Below are 22,563 nucleotides of genomic sequence, written 5' to 3'. Positions count from 1 at the left end.
ACTTAAAGCCGTGCATGCATTTTAATAAATTCAAAACATCTTTACTATTCAGCAACTAAAGAAAATGCAATATTTATTGCTTATGCGTAGATAGCCATATATATCGTTAGTATTGCACTGTCAAGTGCAAATCAATAGCACAGCATAAGATAAATGAAATACAATTTACAGTGCTGTAAAGATCACCTCAACAGGTTCGGGATACTACACTAATAGCAACAGAAAGGATGGGAGCCTGTTCTTTTGGTTTACAAAGCTGTATAACTATTTTTCAGAATCACTGGACATGGATTTTATATCTTATTTCTAATTTTTCGGTGATCCAATGTAGAAAATGCATCTGATGCATAGATTAAAAGCCCTTTCTGACCCATTACAAATATTTAATAATGCATAAAAGTAATTAACTACGAATGCATGTATCATTTTCATGGTACATGTACACACCCACGTTTTAAGTATTATAAATGTGTGTGATTGTATTTTACACACACTCAAATATATATAGCTACGAAAGAAAGAAAAAAAATAGGTAAATAAATCACGCAACACTTTTGGCAAGAAAACCCCTTTTCTTAAGTGACATAATAGTCCGAAGAAGCAGATGAGAATAGGGATACTACTGGTAGGTGGCATGTTTAGAGATTTACTATTAACCCTTTGAAAAATATTATGACATAGAAAGCTAAAGTCTTGTGCTTTCCCTCACATTTTTTGTAACAGCTACTTTCATATCTGCACCAACAATAACCTCATTCGCTCATTTATGACAGCCTGGAGTGCAAGAAATGCGTTCAATTCACCAGCTACTGCTACAAAAATACGGCCTTCAGGCGTACCTCGCCTTTTCCATGAGCATACAACGTTTGCACTGTAGTTATTCATGGGGACTCTGCAGTCTCAAAGCAGAACACCAGGGAATCAACTCAGACTGTGACTGTAAGTACATGTTTAATTCAGCATGTCAGAATTCAATAATTGTGCTTCATTTATGAAAAATGCACACATCCTTTTGGACCTGGCCCTTTCTGCAGGGTCATCCCCAAACCTTTTGCCTTTCCCTTCCACTTTTTTGCTGAATTAGATTTTGTTGTCTTTAGAACTCTGGGAACTTTGCCCCTGCTGACCAGTGATATAGTGCATGTGCTCACTCCCCTAAAACATGGTAACATTGCTGTATCTAATTGGCATTTTTAAATTACTTATAAGTCGTAGTAAAGTACACTGTATGTGCCCAGGGCATTTAAATTAAATGCTGCTCGTGGGTCTGCAGCACTGAGTGTGCCACCCACTTAAGAAGACCTTTATTATGTCTCAGGCCTGCCTGTATGTGCAGTTTCACTGCCAGGCCGACTCAGCATTTAAAACCCTTTACCAAGCCTTAAGCCCCTCTTTTATTACACATAAGACACCTCTAAGGTAAGCCCTAGGTAGCCCATAGTGTGGTGCAAGTAAAAGGCAGGACATATACTTTTTAGTTTTACATGTCCTGGTAGAGAAAAACTCTCAAATTCTGTTTTCACTAATGTGAGGCCTACATCCCCCCTCAGAGGGAAACATTGGGGATTACTTAGTACATTTATTAAGTGTAATTCCTGATTGAGAAGGAGTAGGACTTTTGTGTTTGGTACCAATGGACTCATCATAATACATTTTCCTTAATGGTAAAGTTGTATTTATGATTACAACTTTAAAAATGCCACTTTTAGAAAGTTGGAATTTTCTGCTCCTAAGCCCCGTGTGCCAGCTACCTGCCTCAAATACACATGGGGATTAGGTGACAGCTGGGCTTTGTGCATTCCCTCTCGACAGTCACACACAAAGGAAAATGAGGTGTGCTGATGGGCCATGCACATTCTGATGTGCCATCACCAGGCTGATGGGCCTTCCTGAGCTAGATGGGAGAGAGGAGCTAACACTTTCACCTGAATAGGGCTGTGTCTGTCTCCACACAAAGAGCTGCAGAAACCCCTCTACTATGTCTGGAATTAGGACAGGAAAGGGGGACCTATGTGCACTTCAAGATCCTCTTTGAACTCCCCCCACCTCCTCCCACTTTAAAGTCACCACTTGGTATAAAAACTGGACTTTATACCTTACCCAATCAGTACAATTCTGGACCTGAGGATACTCTGCCAGGAAGAAGGACTGATGTCCTCCTGAAAGGACTGCCACTCTGTTGGAACTCTGATGGACTTTGCTGAGCTCCTGCTTTGCTGTGCCCACCCAGTTGCCTGCTGCCCTCCTTTCCTGGGAGCGAGAAGGACTGGACCTGTATCTCTTTATCCCAAGGACCAAGTGACTCCAAGGGCTTGCTGGCTTGCCTCCTGTTCTGAAGTCTCAGGGAGATCAAAGACTTCACTCACCTCTGCTATAGCTTCTGGGCTCTGCCAAGTGTGGGTCCTACCCTTCCAAGTGATGCCAAGGCAGTCCTGGGTCCTTGGATGTGAGTTCAGCAACTGCTTCCTACACAAATCCATGCATCATCAATGTGCCAATCAGAACAGATGCATCTTTCTTTGGTGCCAATGCTTTGCGCACCACTGAGGACAAAGACATCCCAGCACCCACTGCAGAGCTCAGGATTGACGCATCGCCCTTAGCCCTGATGCATTGCCTTACTATCACCAGGTGTGTAGCTCGAAGACAAAGCATCTCCTTCATCACAAAAGGTTTGATGCAGCATACCTGCTTGAAGATTGACAACTGTGCGGCTCAAAGATGATGCATCCCCTCACTGCATGGATTGGAACCAACATATCACCTTTGCATCATCTCCTCTGCTCCTCGCTTTGGGTCTTCAACGACGACCCAACCCTCCACACAAGTTACTGTTCAACAGGAAAAAATGTGTTCCTGTAGTCAGCCCATGCTCTAAAGCAACTGGCCTGAGCTTTGGTTTACCTCCATCTAGCATGACCAGATAGCCCTGGGTGGTGCTTTAAGCTTTTACTCACTACAATTGTAGATATTCAAATCTCAAATTCTACTGATTGGTTTTTGTCATTTTGGTCTTGTTCATTAAGATTTATTTGTGTAACTTGGTGTCAATTGTTTTTGTGTGGTGTTTTCACTTTTTTAAGGGTTGAGCAAATACTTGACACATTGCCTCCTAATCTTAAGCATGTCTGCTCTGTGCCAAGCTACCAGAGGGTGTGCACAGGTTAGTTTTAGTTCTGTATCTGACTTGCCCTAACTAGTATTGTGGTTCCTACTTGGACAGGTGCATACCTCTGCCAGCTAGAGACTCAATATCTAACACCACATCGTATGAATTACATCTCAAACATTTGAGGGTCTGATTTACAGTACCAACAATATCGGGGGGCACTTACAAGTAGTTATTGATAGGTACAGTAGGTGCCCCCACTTTGGGCCCTCATGCTCTCAATAACTTCGAGGGGAGTGCTTTTAATCAAAGTACCAGAAATGAAGATCCCGTGCCTCAGAGAGAAAATGGGCTTGCATCACAATAATTCCAGATTTCATAAAAAACATACTTTTATAGAACATGTCCTTTAATGCTGAACATAATATTCTAAAGCCGGTTATAATTCAAGTATGTCAGACCTGACAAAAACGTAAAATGTTTGGCATGGACGATGCACTGTGAAAATCTGCTCTGATTCCACGATGAAGCATTTATGCATTAATGAAACATAAAAACAAAATTTTAAATATATGGCTTTCATTATAAACATAATCAATACTAGTGACACCAGTTGTCTATTTTAATAATGAATAATTTCACACATTCAAAAGTATTATCAAGAGGCATGTATATTTTAAAATACAAAAAAAAACAATCACCATAATTAGCATCCACATACTTTACCTTCTCTTCCGATGTACTCAGTTTTTCCTCCTGACAAATTTGTTGCATCTTTAGTTTGTGGATTATGTCTTCTTTATAGCAAAGCTGAAAGGTCAAGCACACAAGTAAGCATTATTTCTACAATCTGCAGACAAGTACTACTATTGGAACAGCATGTGCCTTTTGCGGCACCTAGAGACAGCAAATCTTTAGCAATGCTTTATGTATGAATATTAACATAAGCAACCTTTATTTGAATTCAGAATGGTCAAAATCCTGAACACAACAAATGCCTACCTCATTTGAGAGTACATCTTCTTCATTCTTAGCAGTTATCAGATGACTTTCAAATTTCCCTTCTAACCGACCATTGCTCTCAATTACCCCTTCATACAGGAACTGCAGTTGGTTCAGTTCCTTCCTGAGCTCTACTGTCACCTTTTCAAGCTTGGAAATCTAACAAAGAGAGGTAGAGGGGATTAATATTTTTATTTATCCTATCTGCAAAGAATGGGATAGGATGAAATAGAGAGAAGTCATTGAATCTACCACACAGTGCAGACAATTGTACCTGTCTATTGCTGTTTAGTGTCATTCCTTTATTCAGGTCCCAGACTCACTAATGAGGTCACTTAGCACTGGCAATTTTGCTTGATCAAGATACCATCCTTTATAGATCATTAGCGCAATCCTCATAAAAAACAGTCCTTAATTATCATCTAATGTTCCCACATTTTATGGTTCCCTCAGTTTTTCAAATTCTAGATTGCTTCTGATTCTTGGGTCGACAGTTTGTCCCAGTGGTTCTTTCTTGCCCAGTTCCCTGGAAATTTCCAAATATAATTTTGGACTATTTTTCAAATCTCAATCCTTCCCTTGTTATGTTGATCTCCTTTCAGCACTATGATAAATAATGAACAAGTTACATGACATTTCTTTTTTGTCACCTATTAACTCCACAATTCAGACATGCTAATAAATGCACTTACCTAAGAATAACTAACTATTACATTCTGTGTCTTCTGCATGTAAAGCCATTCACTGATCTTTTCTGGGTACCTACTGGAAATTTCAGTTATTACTAACAGAGACTACCTTGTTCATTACTGTTTTCCTACTGCCATGTTCTTAGTTCACTTATCAAAGAAAGGAAAATATGTTTACCTCTTGAATATGCACGATTTTAACATGGTCCAAAAGTACTAATTTCAAAATCACATTTAAAAAAGAAATCCTTCATATCACAAAGCAGACTGCTGGAATAATCATGCCTACTTGACATATAATGTAGAGACAGTTATTAGGAGTCAGCCAAACTGAATCAATAAAAACAACTCACAGCAACCTCACAAAGGTAACTGCAGTTGTTATACAAGAAAAAAACAGGAAACCGCAATTCTCAAGGGAAACTTGATATCCTTACCACCAACTACATCTAACACCAGGAAAGTCAAAATATAATATCTATTCCTTGGTCTTGTAGAATAAAGTCCTCTGGATTAAAGATGACGGTCGTTGATGTGACAACTAGATTAATCCAAGAAATTGTTAAAGGGAAATTCTGCACCATTGTGTGAGGGAAATGATACAACTGAAACTGCAAATTAAGAACTGGTGGCACTGAGTCAGGGAAATCATTAGCCAGTAATCAACTCTCGCTAATTAACAGCCCTAAACTCTGAGAATTCCACCATGTTTAGGTCTAGTCAGAAAAATACAGACCGTATTATCCCCCCACAGCCCTAGAGGATAGAAGTAACCCTTCCATGGACACCCAACAATATCCATCTACTTCTGTTCACTTCACTACATGTAAGCTTCCTGTTTTGATTACTAGGCAAGCACCAGACTCCCTTGTCATACCCACTCTTGGCTCAGAAGCACTTTTTATTTAATTTGAATGAATGTATATTCCAAACAATGGCATTCAATGTTCAGGCTTGTGTGCAAAACGGCAAGAAAAGTTAATCAATATAGGGCCAAAACTCCCTAAGTAACTTCTTACAGAGACAATCAGAGAACACCAAAATAACAAAGCTTTCTCATTCTCCTGACAAGTGACTTTGATAGTTTCTTAAGCCAAGACAATGGGAACCAGCAAATGGGTCCCAAATCCAACCCACAAAATCAAGTTATCCTGTGATCTATCGAAGATTACAAACCGGAGACATAGCAACTCTGATTAGCACCAGATTCACTGGCAAACGTGAAGTGCAAGCCTTTCTTGAAAATCAACAACATTCACAAACAAAGTGAAGCATGATTCTAAAGTAACCCAAAATTAAGCCACAAAGAACTGCTTGAAATAAGGAAGGATAGTTACTTTTCAGTTGTATTCCAAGACAACTTCCCATTTTGCAAAACTGGATTATACAACCATCTTTTTGGAGAATCTTGTGAAACTCTCCTTACATCTCCAGTTTTTGGAAAGGCAACATTAAAAATGGTAAGCTTGAGGAGAGAAAACCTTCAGGAACCCATCAGTATACAGGACGTAGGTCCAACAAGAAAGTATCCAGCCACAGAAGTTGTTATATGTAAGTTTCATACTGTGTTTGCATTCTATCCTCCTTCCTGGTGCTTGGTACAACAAGGGATACAGTTCAAGGCTCTATGAACCATGTATAAAATGTTCTAGATTAGGGGGACAATGCTACCTGCAAACAATTTTCTCAGTTCCTTCTTATTTTGGAAGTGGAGATCAAAACACTTTGAGCACATGTTCCATGTGCATACGAGGTGGGGCAGAGTAGAACATATGCGGCCCTTGACACGGTTTCTTGAATAAATTGCATAACCTGGACATTTCTACCTCTACATAGTAAAATCAGAAACGTCTTTAAGTCCAGCATATTCAAATAATTCAAGAACGTGTTTGTGGTGTACACATCAGTTCGGTATTCCTTCCCTCCCTCTAGGTCTCCAGGAGATAGTACTGTCGCGTGGGCTCTCATTATTCTAAATGAGACTACTGGATTTCTAGGTGGCAGGATCGATAACGGTGTGGGGGACTGAGTCTGACCCACGTGTAAAGAACTCTGTCACCCTAAATCCGGTTTTTGCTCCGGCTAACTAGCAGTGCCTCATTTTTCCCATGAGGAAGGAATGATTTGGCAGCCGAGCGCATGACATCTTTGGAACTTCTCAGGGAAGTCGTGGTCACTCAGATCCAAACCAACTCTCTTATTTCCAATATGATCTCATATACAAATGATAAAGACAGTATAAGTTTTATATAATATTTTAATAAAACGACTGTAATTTAGATATTAAGGCGTGACCTGCAATAACCAGAATGATACAACACAGTAGGATTGAGATAGTCACCAGGAGAGTAAAACATAAGAACAAATCTATCATATTGTCTAACAGTTTCTACTCTCCCTCTGCTTGTTCTATTTAGAGCACAGCATGTTAAGCTTCTAGCTTGCCTGTCAGAATCACTGTGGAGACATCAGACCTCATACCTGAGCAAAGACCTGTGATCTCGGTTCAGCATCTGCATCGAGGCAGTCAGCGTCTAGTTGTGGTACCCTGGTCGGAACCTCCCTCTTGCGTGTATTGGGACAAGGAAGTGATTTTATAACTAACATGTCATCGTGATCACAAAGTGTCCCTACGCAGGAATGCCAAGTCTAAACTCCTACCACGTCTATCGGCAATGTAACAGACTGTATCCTTGACTGAAGCACAGAGTAAATATGTTATGGAGAACTCCAGTGCTGAAGTAGGCAAAACAGTGTGATATGAATAACAAAACAACACCGTAGAACTGGCTATTCAAAAAATAACAGTACGAAGCCTAATAAAAAGCATGTAGAGCAAAGTGCACAGAGGCTCTAAGCTGTCAGCAAATGAATAAAATATATTCAGGGCAAAGTGCACAAAGACCTAAAGCCTGAAGCTAAAGCGCAACGAATACGTAAAACTGACCACACTACACCCTCCCCTTGTCGGTAGTAACTGGTTCCAATAATATAAAAGGATGCCCCAGATATAAACAATATATAAAATCATATATTTCGACAAGGTGAGAAGACAACAAAGTCATAAATTTAGGAAACATGTGACCATAAAACCAAATTCAATATTGTGTCAATTTTGTAAAGGGAAAAAAAAAAATCCAATCATCAAACAGAAGCAACAGAACGCAGGACTTCCTCCACTTCGATATATGTTAATACCGGAAGATCCATGCCACAAAGTACCATGGAGCAGGTGTGATCCAAAGCCTCAAAACCATTCAGGGTGGCACCCCGTGCAGGGCCTATGAAAGAGATAATACCATCTTCCTCCAGGAAGGGAATCTCATAAACCGCCTCACGAAGCAAGTGCATCCGTAGTGCACAAGTCTGGGAATGAGCCCTAATCGGGAACATCAACAGATCAGTATCGACCATTGGAGAGCGCTGCAGTGAGAGCCAGAGAGCCAGTGCATGTTCAAACGAGCACCAAAGGCATCGAAACACGGGTTGCACACAATCCAAAACCTGTCTAAATGACAGAGACCAGTCACACTCCAAATGTCCCAGGAGTGTTGCTCCAAAATGCTGCATCATGCGTTCACGACACAGCTGCGCTGACGGGAGCAGTAATACAGGATCTCGTTGTGACGGGACAGCCATTGCGAAAAAAATAGCAACAACAGCAAAACTCCAGCCAATAAAGCCAAAGTAATCGGGAAACCCCCAAAAATGCTTCCGAAAATAGAATGTATAGCCGAAGGTATCAAACCAAATATGGAAGAGAAGGTGTGAGTAAAACCAACACCAACGGCTTTGAAAAAATGTGCAATACCAGCAGTGCTGGATGCATTAAATATACGTCCCACAAGTTCACCGAAGTGACTTGGAAAGTTAGTATTCAAAAGGGACTGTATCTCCGCCGATGACCTTGCCACTTGAAGTGCGTAGGTCTCGCTAGCAGATGTAAGGGCCACATGCTTTTGAAACAATAAAGCTTTTAGCCGACTCAACTTGTCGAAATCAACCTTGGAAGTAGCAATATGAGGCCAGATGTCTGCTACCTCCCTAATTTGAGTGGGGGGAAACAACACATTCCCGCAGCACGTAACGGCCTTGTTGACAACGACGATGTAAACTATTCCGGCACGCATGCCACAGCAACGTTCGCTGTTAAGAACAACGTAACTGCCGTTAGAAAGCACCCGGAAAGTGTTTTTAATAACTGGGACTGGAACTCCCTTCAGATAACAAGCTAAGTTAGCAATCGAAGCGTTACACGCCCCGTGCAAGGACAGCTGTTTACAAACCACTGAATGGCTGACAGAAGCTTCGCATTCGCTGCCGCTAAGAAAAACCTCCCTCAAACCATTAACACATCTGTACTGAAAGGGAAGCTCCCACACCTCGTGTATGTAACTTTCTCCCAATAGTTCATATCTACCCACCGGAACGTGCTTCAAACACGAAGTAAATTGCAACTTCCAAATCTCATTATAAACTTCGTATAAGAACCTTTTCTTCCGTGGTACTTTGGGACCCGACAAAAAATTTGTAAATCAGTATCATTAGACAGTAACGTGAGATGTGACTTAACTGCATCCAGCGTGGATGACTTCAACCATTGCTGACAAAGGTTCCCCACACTGTATGTAGTTATAATATCAGCATGTTCTGGTGAAACGTAACGAGGGTCTGCCCTACTAGTCCTGAACCCCCCTGAAGAGGTGACAAAACTTTGATGACACACATTAGTGTCTACAGGCCATAATAACCACCCGCCTGGATGTAACGATGAAATGTTAAGCGTACCATTCTGGACCCAATGTGTAAATTCACTAAAGGTAGCATTCACATAATGCTGCCAATCTTTCAATTTAGAAGGGACAGGTATACTAGGCAAAGTCAACTCCCTAATTGTCGCTAAGCCCAAACAGCTAGTCTGTTGTACTGTGTCATTGAGGAAAATCATCTGCACAGGGATAATACATGCTCTAAATAACGTGTCCCTGCCTCGAATTTGCCAATTTTTTTAACCCCAAACACTTTTCAAATCAACAGTTTTAAACCAGTATTCATACCCCTCGACCGAAAGTTTAGATACAAACAAATTTGAATACAGTAATTTAGTATCGGTCAATAACATTTGCTTATTGGAATACGGTGCAACTTTAAAATAGTAAGACTTAGCATTTCGTTGATCATGCCCAGAAAAATATGCAAATTTATCATAATAAGTTTTCGAACTCCCTTGTGGAGGAGTTGAGCAATGTTCCCATTGCACATAATTAAATATGGACTTAGGGCTACTAGCTTTATGAATAAAGTGGTGTCCATAATAGTTGTAGCAAAACATGTCACCATGATTATCTCTAAATTGGTAAGCATCTTCATCGTCATAGACAGTATAATATTGCAAATCCGTTAGCATAGAATCTACTGTCTTCACATCCCAATCATCAGAAACAATGCCAGGTATAACAATATCATTCATTGATAATTTGAGGACATACGGTATTTGAATCAATTCAGTGGGACCATATATATCAAACATTACTTTATCCCACACAATCCCATCCGGAATTGGTATAGCAGAAATGTTTACTGTGGACAAGTCTCTTCGAACCATATGAGACGAAAAATGCGGTTTTAACACAGTCTCCACGTGCTCAATGTCAGATCGATCAGGAAGAAAATGACCATGTATTATCAGAAAAAAAGTAACCACAAATCCCAACCATAATAAAAGAGTGATCACGGCCAAAAATAGCCACAAATAGTTCCAAGGAAAAACAAAATATGTGCGTTTAAGCCAATCCAGCATCCGACGTGGACCGTGGACAGAAGACATCGAGGATGAGGAGCCGGACACATCAGTATCAGCGTTGTTGGAGCAGCCAGAGGCAGTTCTAGCAAAAGGTGCAACTGTGAACAAAGAAGCAGATGGAGGCTCTTGCCTTGGCACGCTATAAACCACATGTTCAGAAACATCAGTAGAACGTACAGTAAGTTGATCAAAAGATTCCATATTAATCGTCGTCGGTGGAACAATCACAAGATCATCATCGACCCTCCCCAAGCTCGGAGAGGAAACAGTGTCGGTAAAAATCACCTGCAGCGGGACTTCTTCCCCAGTAGTGAGAGGGATTCCGGAACTACTGGGTGTCCCTCTTGGTCTGCTGTGCAGAATCGGCCACATGTTGTAACTTGACATTATCAATGGAAACAAAGCGATTTCCTTTGGCCCCTCGCAGCGGCGGTAAAATCACAGTTCTCGTGCCGCTTACCCCCAACACAGGGACAGGTGTTCGATAAGAAGGACCAAATTCTTTTTTAACTGTGACCTTTTCACGCACTAGGGGCCATATGTACAAACACATTCTCCCATAGACACAGAATGGGTAAAACCCTTTGCTACATCTGGCCCTAGATCCCCAATCTTGGGTATCCAACCAGTAGGTGTTACTGGCTCGTCCTTAATTCCTGAGGAGGCAGCACTGGCAGAAGAGTTATCTTCACGGAATTGTTGTAAATCCTGCAAAACAGTGACACGATCATTTATGTCAAAGGGCGTATCTGCCACCTCCACACCAGGACCATCTAGATCAGGAACATACATTCGTGTTCCAAACAGGCACTCATATGAAGTACAACCCCCCAGTGAGCTTCTAGGCAAGTTATTAAGTGCTCTCTGTACTCCATATAGGTGGGCTAGCCAACCACGACCGGTACCTATAACCCTGGCCGTTAAGGATTGCTTTAAATCACAATTTAAAGGCTCCACAACAGAATTTCCCTCGGGATTAAATGGAGACGAGAATTGGAGTTGGACCCCCAACGAAGCCATGGTGTCCCTGAATGCCTTAGAGGCAAAAGCAGGGCCCTGGTCCGAATGAAAAGCCGCAACTGAAAATGTATCGACAAAGATGCGCAAATCTTTAATAACAGTTCGAGCGTCAGCCGAGCGTTGTGGCCACACCCACACAAATCTGGAGCACGAATCTACAGCAACCAATATATATTTGTATGCACTATCTGGTGTCAGCGGATCACAATGATCCAAGTACACACACTGTAAAGGTTTATTTGAAATCAGAAGGGGCGTCTGCAGCGGGCGTCTAGCCGACGACGCTTTAATTTGTTGACAAACGTCACAACAAAGGACATATTGCTTCGTCTCTTTATAGAGACCAGGCCACCAGTAACGGGCCTGTAAAAGTGAAATCGTGGCAGCCACCCCAGCATGTGCAGAAGCCACCCCCTCATGTGCTGCAGAAATTAATCGAGGTCTCTCAATTTTATTGGGAATTTCACATACACCAATGCCTGGAATTGTAACAGTAGCATTCAGCGCACCATTCAAGCAGTAACTATATTTAGAAGGAAATCCTTTAGGAAAGGGCGTGCCATCAGCCGTAGCCTTTATGGCAGCCAAAATTTCTGTGTCTGGTTTGGAACTCGAATGAGTCACTGCGGCCACAGTGGCGACAGCCACTGCCGATTTCGCGGCTTCATCAGCCAAAGTATTCCCAGCAACGTGTATTCCAATGCACTGGTGTCCAAGTGTATGCACAACATGGACGTTAGGAAGCGTTTCCTTCAGATCCGCAACCTTACCCCACAACATTTTATGTTTAATGGTGTTGCCTTTAGAATCTCTGAACCCATTCATCTTCCAATAGTTTAATTATTCATTGAAAGACTGTACACAGTAGTAGGAGTCACAGACCAGCAAAGTTAAAACCGCGGGATCCGCGTGCTCCAACGCTAACAATAGAGCTTTGAGCTCAGCCAGCTGTGCCGTGCAATCTCCCAAGGTTTTAGTATAAGTATGTCGGGGGCAGAACACTTCCCCCTCCATAGTGCCGCTCACCACCGCACATGCAGCAGAATACTGTTGTTTAGTCCCAACCGCTGGTTGCGCAGAGCCATCGGTATACATGACCACTTGATATTGGTCAATAGGCAACGTACCAGCAGGAACAGGGTATTCCATCTCATATTGAAGAAATTCTTGAGTCTGCAGTTTAGGGTCAAATACATAATCTACATCAGTGGCTGTCAAAGACGTAGCCCATTGTATCCATCGCGGGTGTAAAGCTTTCGAATTAGGAACACTCGCTTTTGTAACAGCCTCTAAGGCCGGAATCGGGGAAACGACAATAATGCGTTGGCCCTGGGCAAGCGGTCTTTATTTAATCACAGCCATCTGTACTGCAGTGAGTATTTTCTCAGTCTGTGCAAATCGTTGTTCTGCAGCAGAATACAAGTGGGACTTGTATGTAATCGGGACTGTCTCACCCTCATTAAAGGTGACATACGTAAACCCAACAGCCCCAGGTATCACCCTGATGACTAAATGTGTCTTATTGTCCAGTGTGTAAGTGTTTAACAGCTAAGAGATCAGTCTGTAACTCTCGTAGTATGTGTGTATGCTCAATCGTCCAAAATTTACTCGAAAAATTCGGGCGAATCAATTCATATAAGAGATTTATACGCGTAGCATAATCAGGAATGTAAGTTCTGCCAAAATTCAGAAACCCCAACAATGACTGGAGCTTCCGAACCGTATTAGGAGGCTGCAATAAAGCACATTTCTCCAAAAAATGTGGCGCTAAGCTCTTGCCCTCACTCGACAACTCATATCCCAGGAAAATGACGCTGAGGAAGGCAATCTTAGATTTCTTAAAATTAAACTTATAGCCAATATCAGCAAACCCCACAACAATGCGCGATACACGCCTTAGATGTTGCAGAATCTCATCATCTGTCAGATATATGTCATCAACATATGATAACGCTTCAGGGTCCAACTCGTGCAGCATTTCAGTTACACGAGCCGAAAACAGTCCGGGGCTATTCTTACACCCCTGAGGCAAACGACAAAAAAATTTCTGAGAGCCAAACGCACTGAAACTGGTATAGTCCCGACTTTCGGGCGCTATATTCTGGCAGAAAAATCCATTCCAGTTATCTAATGTAGTTTTGTATTTTTTACGCACTATATTATTCATAAGCACTGCGCTATGTGAATTCTGTATTGCATATGTGCGTGTATGACTATTCAAATGTCTATAATCCACCACTATCCTATATGAATGGTCCGGTTTAGCAACCGGAAATAAGGGATTATTCATCGGCGAGACACAGGGCTCAATTACACCCTGGTACTCCAATTGTGTAAGAATTTTCCTAACCAATGCCCTTGCTTCAAATTTAATAGGATACTGCGGTTGTGGCTGAGGTTCGCCCTTTATCGGAATTACGTGATAAGGTGATTGTCTGTCCCACCCCACGTTATTTCTATACAAGGCAGGAGCCTGTGCTAGAGCCCATGATTTACTAGAGGACTCCGCTAGTTCTCTCGGAACAAGTGGTGAGAAGGAAGGGGTAATAACCTCCTCCCCAACCGGACAGTTGCGAACAAAGTCAGGTGGCCAATCCTGTTCGGCCAGCAGAACATCATATGATTTTACCACATGGTCCCAAAAAATGGTGTTTATAATACGGTCAATGTCCCCTTCCAATCGCAGAGTCACTTCATATACTCTATCAGGATCAGAGACTCGCATATCCGCCGTCTCGACTTGTATGAAGTCATCAGTTGCTTTCACCTCCAGATGCTCTAGAAGACTCCGGCGAACTATTGTGACCTCTGCCGTGCTGTCTAACAGTGCTAACGCCCATGTCTTGTTCGTCAAGAGAACTCTCTTCTTGAGCGGCATGTCTAACTGAGACTGCTGTCACTTTCTTCTTTTTAAATTGCTGTTTTTGTTGCAGCGGTTTCTCTTCTTGTTTAATAGAAACCTCCGCCGAGCGTTGTGAATCCTGTCTCGGTTTCACGTCCTCCGTCCTCCGCTCTGACCGCCCACCTCTCTTTTCCGAGGAGTCCTGAAAGGAACGAGATTGGCGTGTATCAGTATATTGATATCTATCAGGCGTCTTCAAAGTATCCCTATTCCGAAGATTATACTTATTCTGTGGGGTCTCCGGTTGCGGAGACTGCCCACCATCTTTTTGAGGTGTTTGCTGTTTCTTTTCCCAGCGCTTTTTTGAACCCTCAGGTTGTTGCTGTTTAGCATTATCTTTATTATTTTTAGCCTGTAACTGGGGTTTCTGTGGTCTAGCACCTAGGCTATCTCGACCAATACTAGAATATGTTTCCGCTATTATTCTCGGAAGTTCCCGCTCCTGATTAAGCAGCGGAACATCCCGAAGACGCATTCGCACCGCTAGTGCTACTGCCTCTCCTTTGAGATTACTCAAAATAATAGAAGAAACTGTGGCAAAATTGCCCAGCAACTGCATGCCCAAATCTAAGGCAGGGGCAGCCCCATATTCATCTTGAATTTGTTTAAGCACGTCCGGTAAATTAGCTAATGCCGGTGTACCGTGTGCCATAGTGTAGAGCGCGGCAAACACCGTGCCCCAGGTATTACAAAGGTCCACCGGAGGAACCATCCCATACGGCAAACACATCGTCAAAATTCTATGTTTATCCTGAGGTCCCGTATGGGGAAATACTGCTTCCAGCGTATTAATTTTCTGCGCCAGCCAAAATGGAGTCTCCTCTCATTTAGCCGGTACCTTACCCATAACTGAGTGTACAGTGGCCGGATTAATACCCGGAACCACTGCCTGTGGGTGCGCTGGAGCAGCATGCGCTGCGTTTGTATTTAGTGTCTGCATTACAAACTGAACTAATCGTCTATATGTAGCCGCTAAGTCCGTATATAAACGACGAACTTCAACCACTGCCAATTGAGCAACCGCAGGATGAGGTGTATACGTAGCCAATAAAGGCCAGGTAGGACCATCATTACTCAGTGGACCTAACCTAACTTGTGCAACTGTGTGTGGGAGGGCGCCATCAAGCCAATTATGGTGTTCTTGATAAGATAGAGGTATTTCTAAGTAAGCGTAAGCCCTGTATTGTCCAGGGACATTCGCAACAGTGTATTCGTGAAAAGTATTTGTACCCCCATCCACTGCTGGAAATCCGACCCAAGAATAAAAAAGTTCCGTTCTATAGGCTGCATGGGCGTCCACCACAAAAGTGACTGGACCCCCCTGGACCGTCAGTCCATGTGTCAACAGATGTCCTGTGAGCGGTTGACGCATATTGATTGCTATATTCACTACATTAGGATTCGCCATTTATAAAAAATAGCTCCAGGTCAGAGAAGGCACACCAATATCGGGGTTTTCCTTTCAAAGTTCAAGCTTGAACAACCAACCTCTAAGCAATAGGAAGCACCTATCCCGTGGCGGCGGAAAGCCTCAGCCCCACGGACGTCTCCGTATACGGAACCGAGGAGTCAAAATATATATGAGACCAAGAGAGTCAGTCAGACCTAAACATCAGAGCCAGACCAAACGTTGGCGGTGCCATGTCGCGTGGGCTCTCATTATTCTAAATGAGACTACTGGATTTCTAGGTGGCAGGATCGATAACGGTGTGGGGGACTGAGTCTGACCCACGTGTAAAGAACTCTGTCACCCTAAATCCGTTTTTTGCTCTGGCTAACTAGCAGTGCCTCATTTTTCCCAGGAGGAAGGAATGATTTGGCAGCCGAGCGCATGACATCTTTGGAACTTCTCAGGGAAGTCGTGGTCACTCAGATCCAAACCAACTCTCTTATTTCCAATATGATCTCATATACAAATGACAAAGACAGTATAAGTTTTATATAATATTTTAATAAAACAACTGTAATTTAGATATTAAGGCGTGAGCCGCAATAACCAGAACGATACAACACAGTAGGATTGAGATAGTCACCAGGAGAGTAAAACATAAGAACAAAGCTATCATATTGTCTAACAGTTTCTACTCTCCCTCTGCTTGTTCTATTTAGAGCACAGCATGTTAAGCTTCTAGCTTGCCTGTCAGAATCACTGTGGAGACATCAGACCTCATACCTGAGCAAAGACCTGTGATCTCAGTTCAGCATCTGCAACGAGGCAGTCAGCGTCTAGTTGTGGTACCCTGGTCGGAATCTCCCTCTTGCGTGTATTGGGACAAGGAAGTGATTTTATAACTAACATGTCATTGTGATCACAAAATGTCCCTACGCAGGAATGCCAAGTCTAAACTCCTACCACGTCTATCGGCAATGTACCAGACTGTATCCTTGACTGAAGCACAGAGTAAATATGTTATGGAGAACTCCAGTGCTGAAGTAGGCAAAACAGTGTGATATGAATAACAAAACAACACCGTATAACTGGCTATTCGAAAAATAACAGTACGAAGCCTAATAAAAAGCATGTAAAGCAAAGGGCACAGAGGCTCTAAGCTGTCAGCAAATGAATAAAATATATTCAGGGCAAAGTGCACAAAGGCCTAAAGCCTGAAGCTAAAGCGCAACGAATACGTAAAACTGACCACACTACAGTACCAAAGGTCTAAAAGTCATTAGTAAAGATGAAAGAGTGTATGTGCAATTTGCATGAAACAGCAAACAATTCTTATCATCAGGCAAATGCCCAGATTCAACATAGAAACAAAAAAAATGTCAAGCGTGGTCCTGTATTCTAAGCATATGGTTAGGGTGAAGGAATAAAATCAACTTCACAGATAAAAAAGTTAGGGCCACATTCTGAGTTTGGCAGTCGGACAAACTGACTGCCAAACTCGCAAGGAGTACACCACTAACTCAGCGCTGGCATTCTCATGACCGTATCACAATGTTCCTGCCAAGCTAATCGGTAGGCACATCATATTACAAGGTTCCTACTGGGCTGCCAGGAGGGAACCGTGCTACAGTAGTAGCCACCGTAGCACCCCAGCACCATCAGAATGCGCACTGTTTGCAAAGCTTTCTGTCAGTTTTTCCATGACAGGGTGACTGCCATGGAAATGCTGGCGGAAAGTGGGGTTGTAATCAGCACAGCAGTGCTAAGTTCAGCACTGCCGTGGCTGAGTTCAACTCTGGCCACCATTGACCCATCCAGAACCATGTTCACGGCAGAGATGGTGGTCCCCACATGGGCCCACCTGCCAGGGTTGTAATTTGGCAGATCGACTGCTAAAGTTGCGGCAGTCCAACTGTCACCACGAGGACGGACAGCCTCATAATGAGGACCTAAGTCACAAACCTAAAAACAAACTAAGGCAATAAAATATACAGGGCTTATTGTCTGCAACATGACTTTTTTACCACCTGAAAAATTCATTTAAGAGAATTTCATGACTAGGACATGTAAAACATAAAAGTACATGTCCAAGTATTTAAATACACTGTACCCAGCCCTAGGGATAATGTATTTGTATTAAAAAGAAAGGTTTGGGCCAAGCGATAGGTTTACTTTGTCAAGTCGAAATGGCAGTTTAAAAATGTACACACAGGCACAGGCCTGAGACATGTTTAGGGGGCTATTTCAGTGGATGGGACAATCAGTGCTGCATGCCCTTTAGTAGCATTTCATTTACAGGCTCTTGGTACATGTAGTACAACTTTACTAGGGCCTTCTTATTAAATTAAATGTGCCAATTGGGTGCACGCCATTTTGCAATGTTTAAAGGAGAGAGGACAAGCACTTTAGCAGTGGGTAGCAGTTGTGAAGTGCACAGAGTCTTAAAAGCTAGCACAAATGGGTGCAGAGCACAGAAGGGTGAGGCACAATGTTTAGGGATGGCCCTGCAGAAAGGCACAAGACCAACAGGCTGACTTAGGCTTGTGCTTAAGTAAACAATTATGCCCAGCAAATAGTTTCTGTTGACCCATTACGCTTGCTCAAGAAGCTGGATAAATATGTTAAATCTGACACCAGGTAAAAAATCTACAAGTGCGATGCATCCACCTGCTTGTCCAGTAGGTATCTCAATGCCCTCTTGAAAGGGTGGTAGTCAGACAATGTAATGAGAACATGTTGGTGAGCATATGTATTTCAGTATCACTGAAGCTTTACTGTTGCGTGTACGAGATGTAATTGTTCCCTCAAAAATCGTAAAAAATGCAGACATATTATTGTCCTCATCTGCCAGTTCATTTGTACTCATGTGGACATTAAGAACTGCACCAGGATATGTTGCTTTAATTTGTTTGAATGTTATATTAAAATATACCACAGTGGAATCATACAACACATTGTACAGGCTAATTTCTTCACTTCTCCCAGGAATTTCAAAATTCTATCCGAGTGCTAGATCTGACAGCCATTGGGTGGTCTTCTCCCCAACTATTTGCCTACCTCCTCTGCTCTTTTGACCTCGTTCCTCCTGGCTTTAGGACTGTGTGCACTTTAGCACTGCTAACCAGTGCTCAAGAGCGTGTGCTCTCTTCCCTAAAACTAGTCAAATTGGCCAACCTCAATTGGCATTTTTTATTTACTTGTAAGTTCATAGTATAGTGCAGTATATGTGCCCAGAGCAAGTAAATTATTTGTCACTTGTAGGCCAGCCCAGCTGATTGTGCCATCCGATTAAGCAGCTCTTTACCCATGTTTCAGGCCTGCCATTGCAGAGGCTGTATGTGCAATTTTACATTGCAACATCTACCTGACAAAGTAACCCTTTTGCCAGGTCCAAACCATCCCTTTTCATACACATAAATCGCCCCTAAGGTAGGCCGTGGACAACCCAGAGGGCAGTACGCAACGTAACTAAAAGTCATGGCATATACTTTTAAGGATTTAGGCGGTCATTACAACCCTGGCGGTCCAAGACCGCAAGGGCTGTTGTGACTGAAGCACCGCCAACAGGCTGGCGGTGCTTCCAAGGTCATTACGACCGTGGCGGTTGCGCCGCGGTTGCACCGCCGGGGCCGGTGGCTTCCCGCCACATTTGCCCCGGCTGTGATAATCTGCAGCCGCATTTGCCTTAGTGTCCTGGTAGTAAAAGACTCCCAAAATCGTTTTTCACTACACCAAGGCCTAGCCCACTCAATAACATTGGGATTACCTTGTTACATCTTATAAGTATACCTCACAACCTGGAAGAGAGAAAGTTTTCGAGTTTGATGTCTCTGTAAACACAAGGTAAAATGACAACATGGTGAAGTCAGATTTTAAATTGTAATTCTGAAAATGCCACTTTTAGAAAGTTGGCATTTTCTTACCTTGGGCAGTTGTTGCCCACTGCCTGTCTCTGATCACTTCTCAGGGGTGAGTGACAGCTGGGCTTTGTGTATTTCCTCTGCATAGCCACACACAATAGGAGCTTAGTGTGACTTCTTAGGCCATCCTGGAAGTATGGAAGGGAGGAACTGGACCCAGTCACACTTACACCTGAATAGGCCATGTCCTGTCTCCACACAAAGGGCTGCATCCTCCCTGTAGTGCATCTGGAACCAGGACAGGATGGGTAGGACTTCTGTGCACTTAAAAAAAGACCAACATATATGGTTCTTGCCTGCTCCAGGGACTTCGGAACAAAAAGATTCTTAATCAGGATCATCAGGAAACTTTTTCTGAATTTGCACAAAATACAGTTTTCTCATTTGCATGTTTTAGGTAATCAGTTCACCTCTTTTTGGGAAGTGCCATATTCTTCTTTCATGCACAGTAGTTCATCTTCCAGTAATGCCACTTTAAGCTCATGCTCTTTACGTTTCTCTTTGTATTCATCGTTTAGTTTCCTGATCAAATCTTCTTTACAGTTCACCTGAAAGTATGACAAAAAAGCAAATCATAGACATGTTTTGTGGGACATTTAGTAGAGCAATGATATGTTAGTCTGCAATGGGTCTAATGATTAAATGTACAGTGCTATGAAATGCATGTTAGTTATAACTAAATTAGGAGTAGGGCACAATATCTCCAACAAGCAATCCTGTGATTTTTTTTTATATGAGCATGTGAAACAGGCATCACAACTTAAACAGTAATTAAATACAGAAATGGTGTAAAGTTGTGTCCCTAGGTGTGCAAAAATAAAAGCCTAAAATATTAACCATCACGAAAAAATAGAATGAAAACTTGAAATGAATGGGGAAAAGAAAGCAGAGTGGCTCTTAAGCCCCGACACTGAAGTTGATTAATTTTTAGGTGCATGTGCACAAGCAAATGCCATCATTCACAGTGAAGACAGCCAAACGCATATGCAGGCCCACCCATTGACCTTCCCCTGTTTCTGTGGTGGGTAGAAGCAAAATATGAATGATAAATTAATAGACCAGTGGATAAAAGGGCTGATTAAAAGCTGCTGCATGAATACATATTTGGTTTCTTTTTCCATTATGAATTCTTTGCAAAACGTAAAGCTGGGAAAACCAGACCTAAAAGTCTTCCTGAATTGGGCCCCATAAAGGTATGTGTTAGGAACATAAGTTTCACAACATAGCAGACATTCATGCCCTGAATTAAAATGCTTGTAGACAACTAGTGTTTTCAATAGGAAATAATACAGCAACTGTCTGAGATATGCTCCATTACTACAAACTCTTTATAGGTCTTGGATAATTTAATTAGAAAGAATACCTATCATGATCAATTTCTCAGTTGTGAAGCTTCTGGTTGCAATGTTAAAGGAAATATAAGTTATTATATTCGTTGCCTGGTGATGGACTATGTCTGTAACATTGCAAGCCCAAGAGAAAGTGAGCCCAGAAACTGTATTCTTTAAAAAAAGCCAAATGAGTTCCAGCAGCAGCTCGCGGCACGTTTAAGGGGCGGGCGGCATGTCACAGAGGTGGGAGAAAAATGTATTAAAAAAATAAAACACTTACCTTAATCGCCGCCCCGCCACCACCGCACTGCTTCTCTTGACTTCACTGCAGCTGCAGCCACAGGCTCCCAGCGTGCTCTGTGGCCAATCTGAACGCTTCTGTCATGCTTTTGACAACATAACAGCAGCATTCTGATTGGTCAGAGTGCCAAGCCAGGGTGCTCAAAGGTAGTGTGGGAATCTCTGTCTGCTGTCGGGTTGGAGAGAGCCTAGTGCGCATATGTGTTTGGCCGGCCTGAGACTGTCGGCCAAACATACATGCGCAGTGAGGGGGAGTGCTGTGCATTCCCCCTCTGTGCTCATCACAGCCCGTGGCCCCGTTCCTTTTACAATAAAACGATAATAAACACTGTTTATTATCGTTTTATTGTAAAAGTTTTGGTAGCTGTTGTGGGGGGGGGGCGAGGCTCCTCCACCCTCGCGCAGAAGTCGCACCTGATGATTTCACCTCAAACATGTTATTACAGGTGGAAGCATAGTCCTGCCACAAGTTGTTCTCTCCACAGACTATACCCACAAAAATATCCCTTCAAGTGGGAGGACTTCCGCGCCTTCCCCTTCCCCTTGATTGATTTATCAGTTGGTTTATGGCTCTCTTGCCCTCACATGCCATAGCACTAAACGCTCAACATTTCAATGCTAGAGGCCAAATTTCTAACTAGTAGATTGTCTATTGTCTGTAAGCGAGAAAACTAATATCCCATTCACAGTGCTTATTGCATGAATAACTGTGTCTTACTCTTGTTTATCTGATTATTACACAGGGGGGGCTCCTTCGCTATGGTGGAGGAGCATCGTCCCCCTGGCCAAGAGCCAGGAGATGAAAAATAAAATGATAGTTACACTATTGTTTTATTTTTCATCTGCTGGCTCAGCCAGCAGTGCAGGGAGGGGCAGGGCTGGGCCACGGGAGCGGGGAGAGAGAGTGAAGTGCACTTAAGTGTGCATGTGTGTTTGGCCGGCCATCTTAGTTCTTATAAAAGACCCCTGACCCACCAACCTAGCTAGTGGCATGCTTCATCATAGGGGTCCCACCCCGGGTGCCTAACATCTCCAGGGTGTGCTTCCACACCTGATTACAGCAGTGCAGGTCAAGTGTTAAGATTCTTTGCACCTCA

The 22,563-nt window shown here is 42.7% G+C and overlaps 1 protein-coding gene across 2 annotated transcripts in view; it reads right to left on the bottom strand.

The window, feature by feature from the left end:
* LOC138282607 (polyamine-modulated factor 1-binding protein 1-like) overlaps positions 1–22,563 on the bottom strand; it is a 1,030,040-nt gene that overhangs the window by 534,038 nt on the left and 473,439 nt on the right. For both annotated transcript variants that reach the window (XM_069220389.1, XM_069220390.1), the window contains exons 8-10: positions 20,246–20,383; positions 4,112–4,270; positions 3,836–3,919 (exon numbers count right to left, since the gene is read on the bottom strand). In XM_069220389.1, the coding sequence (XP_069076490.1) occupies positions 3,836–3,919; positions 4,112–4,270; positions 20,246–20,383 (381 nt within the window). The remainder of the gene's footprint in view (positions 1–3,835; positions 3,920–4,111; positions 4,271–20,245; positions 20,384–22,563) is intronic.

Source organism: Pleurodeles waltl, chromosome 2_2 (genome assembly GCF_031143425.1).
Source record: "Pleurodeles waltl isolate 20211129_DDA chromosome 2_2, aPleWal1.hap1.20221129, whole genome shotgun sequence".
NCBI classification, from domain to species: domain Eukaryota; kingdom Metazoa; phylum Chordata; class Amphibia; order Caudata; family Salamandridae; genus Pleurodeles; species Pleurodeles waltl.
This window is presented reverse-complemented; position numbering and strand designations above follow the sequence as displayed.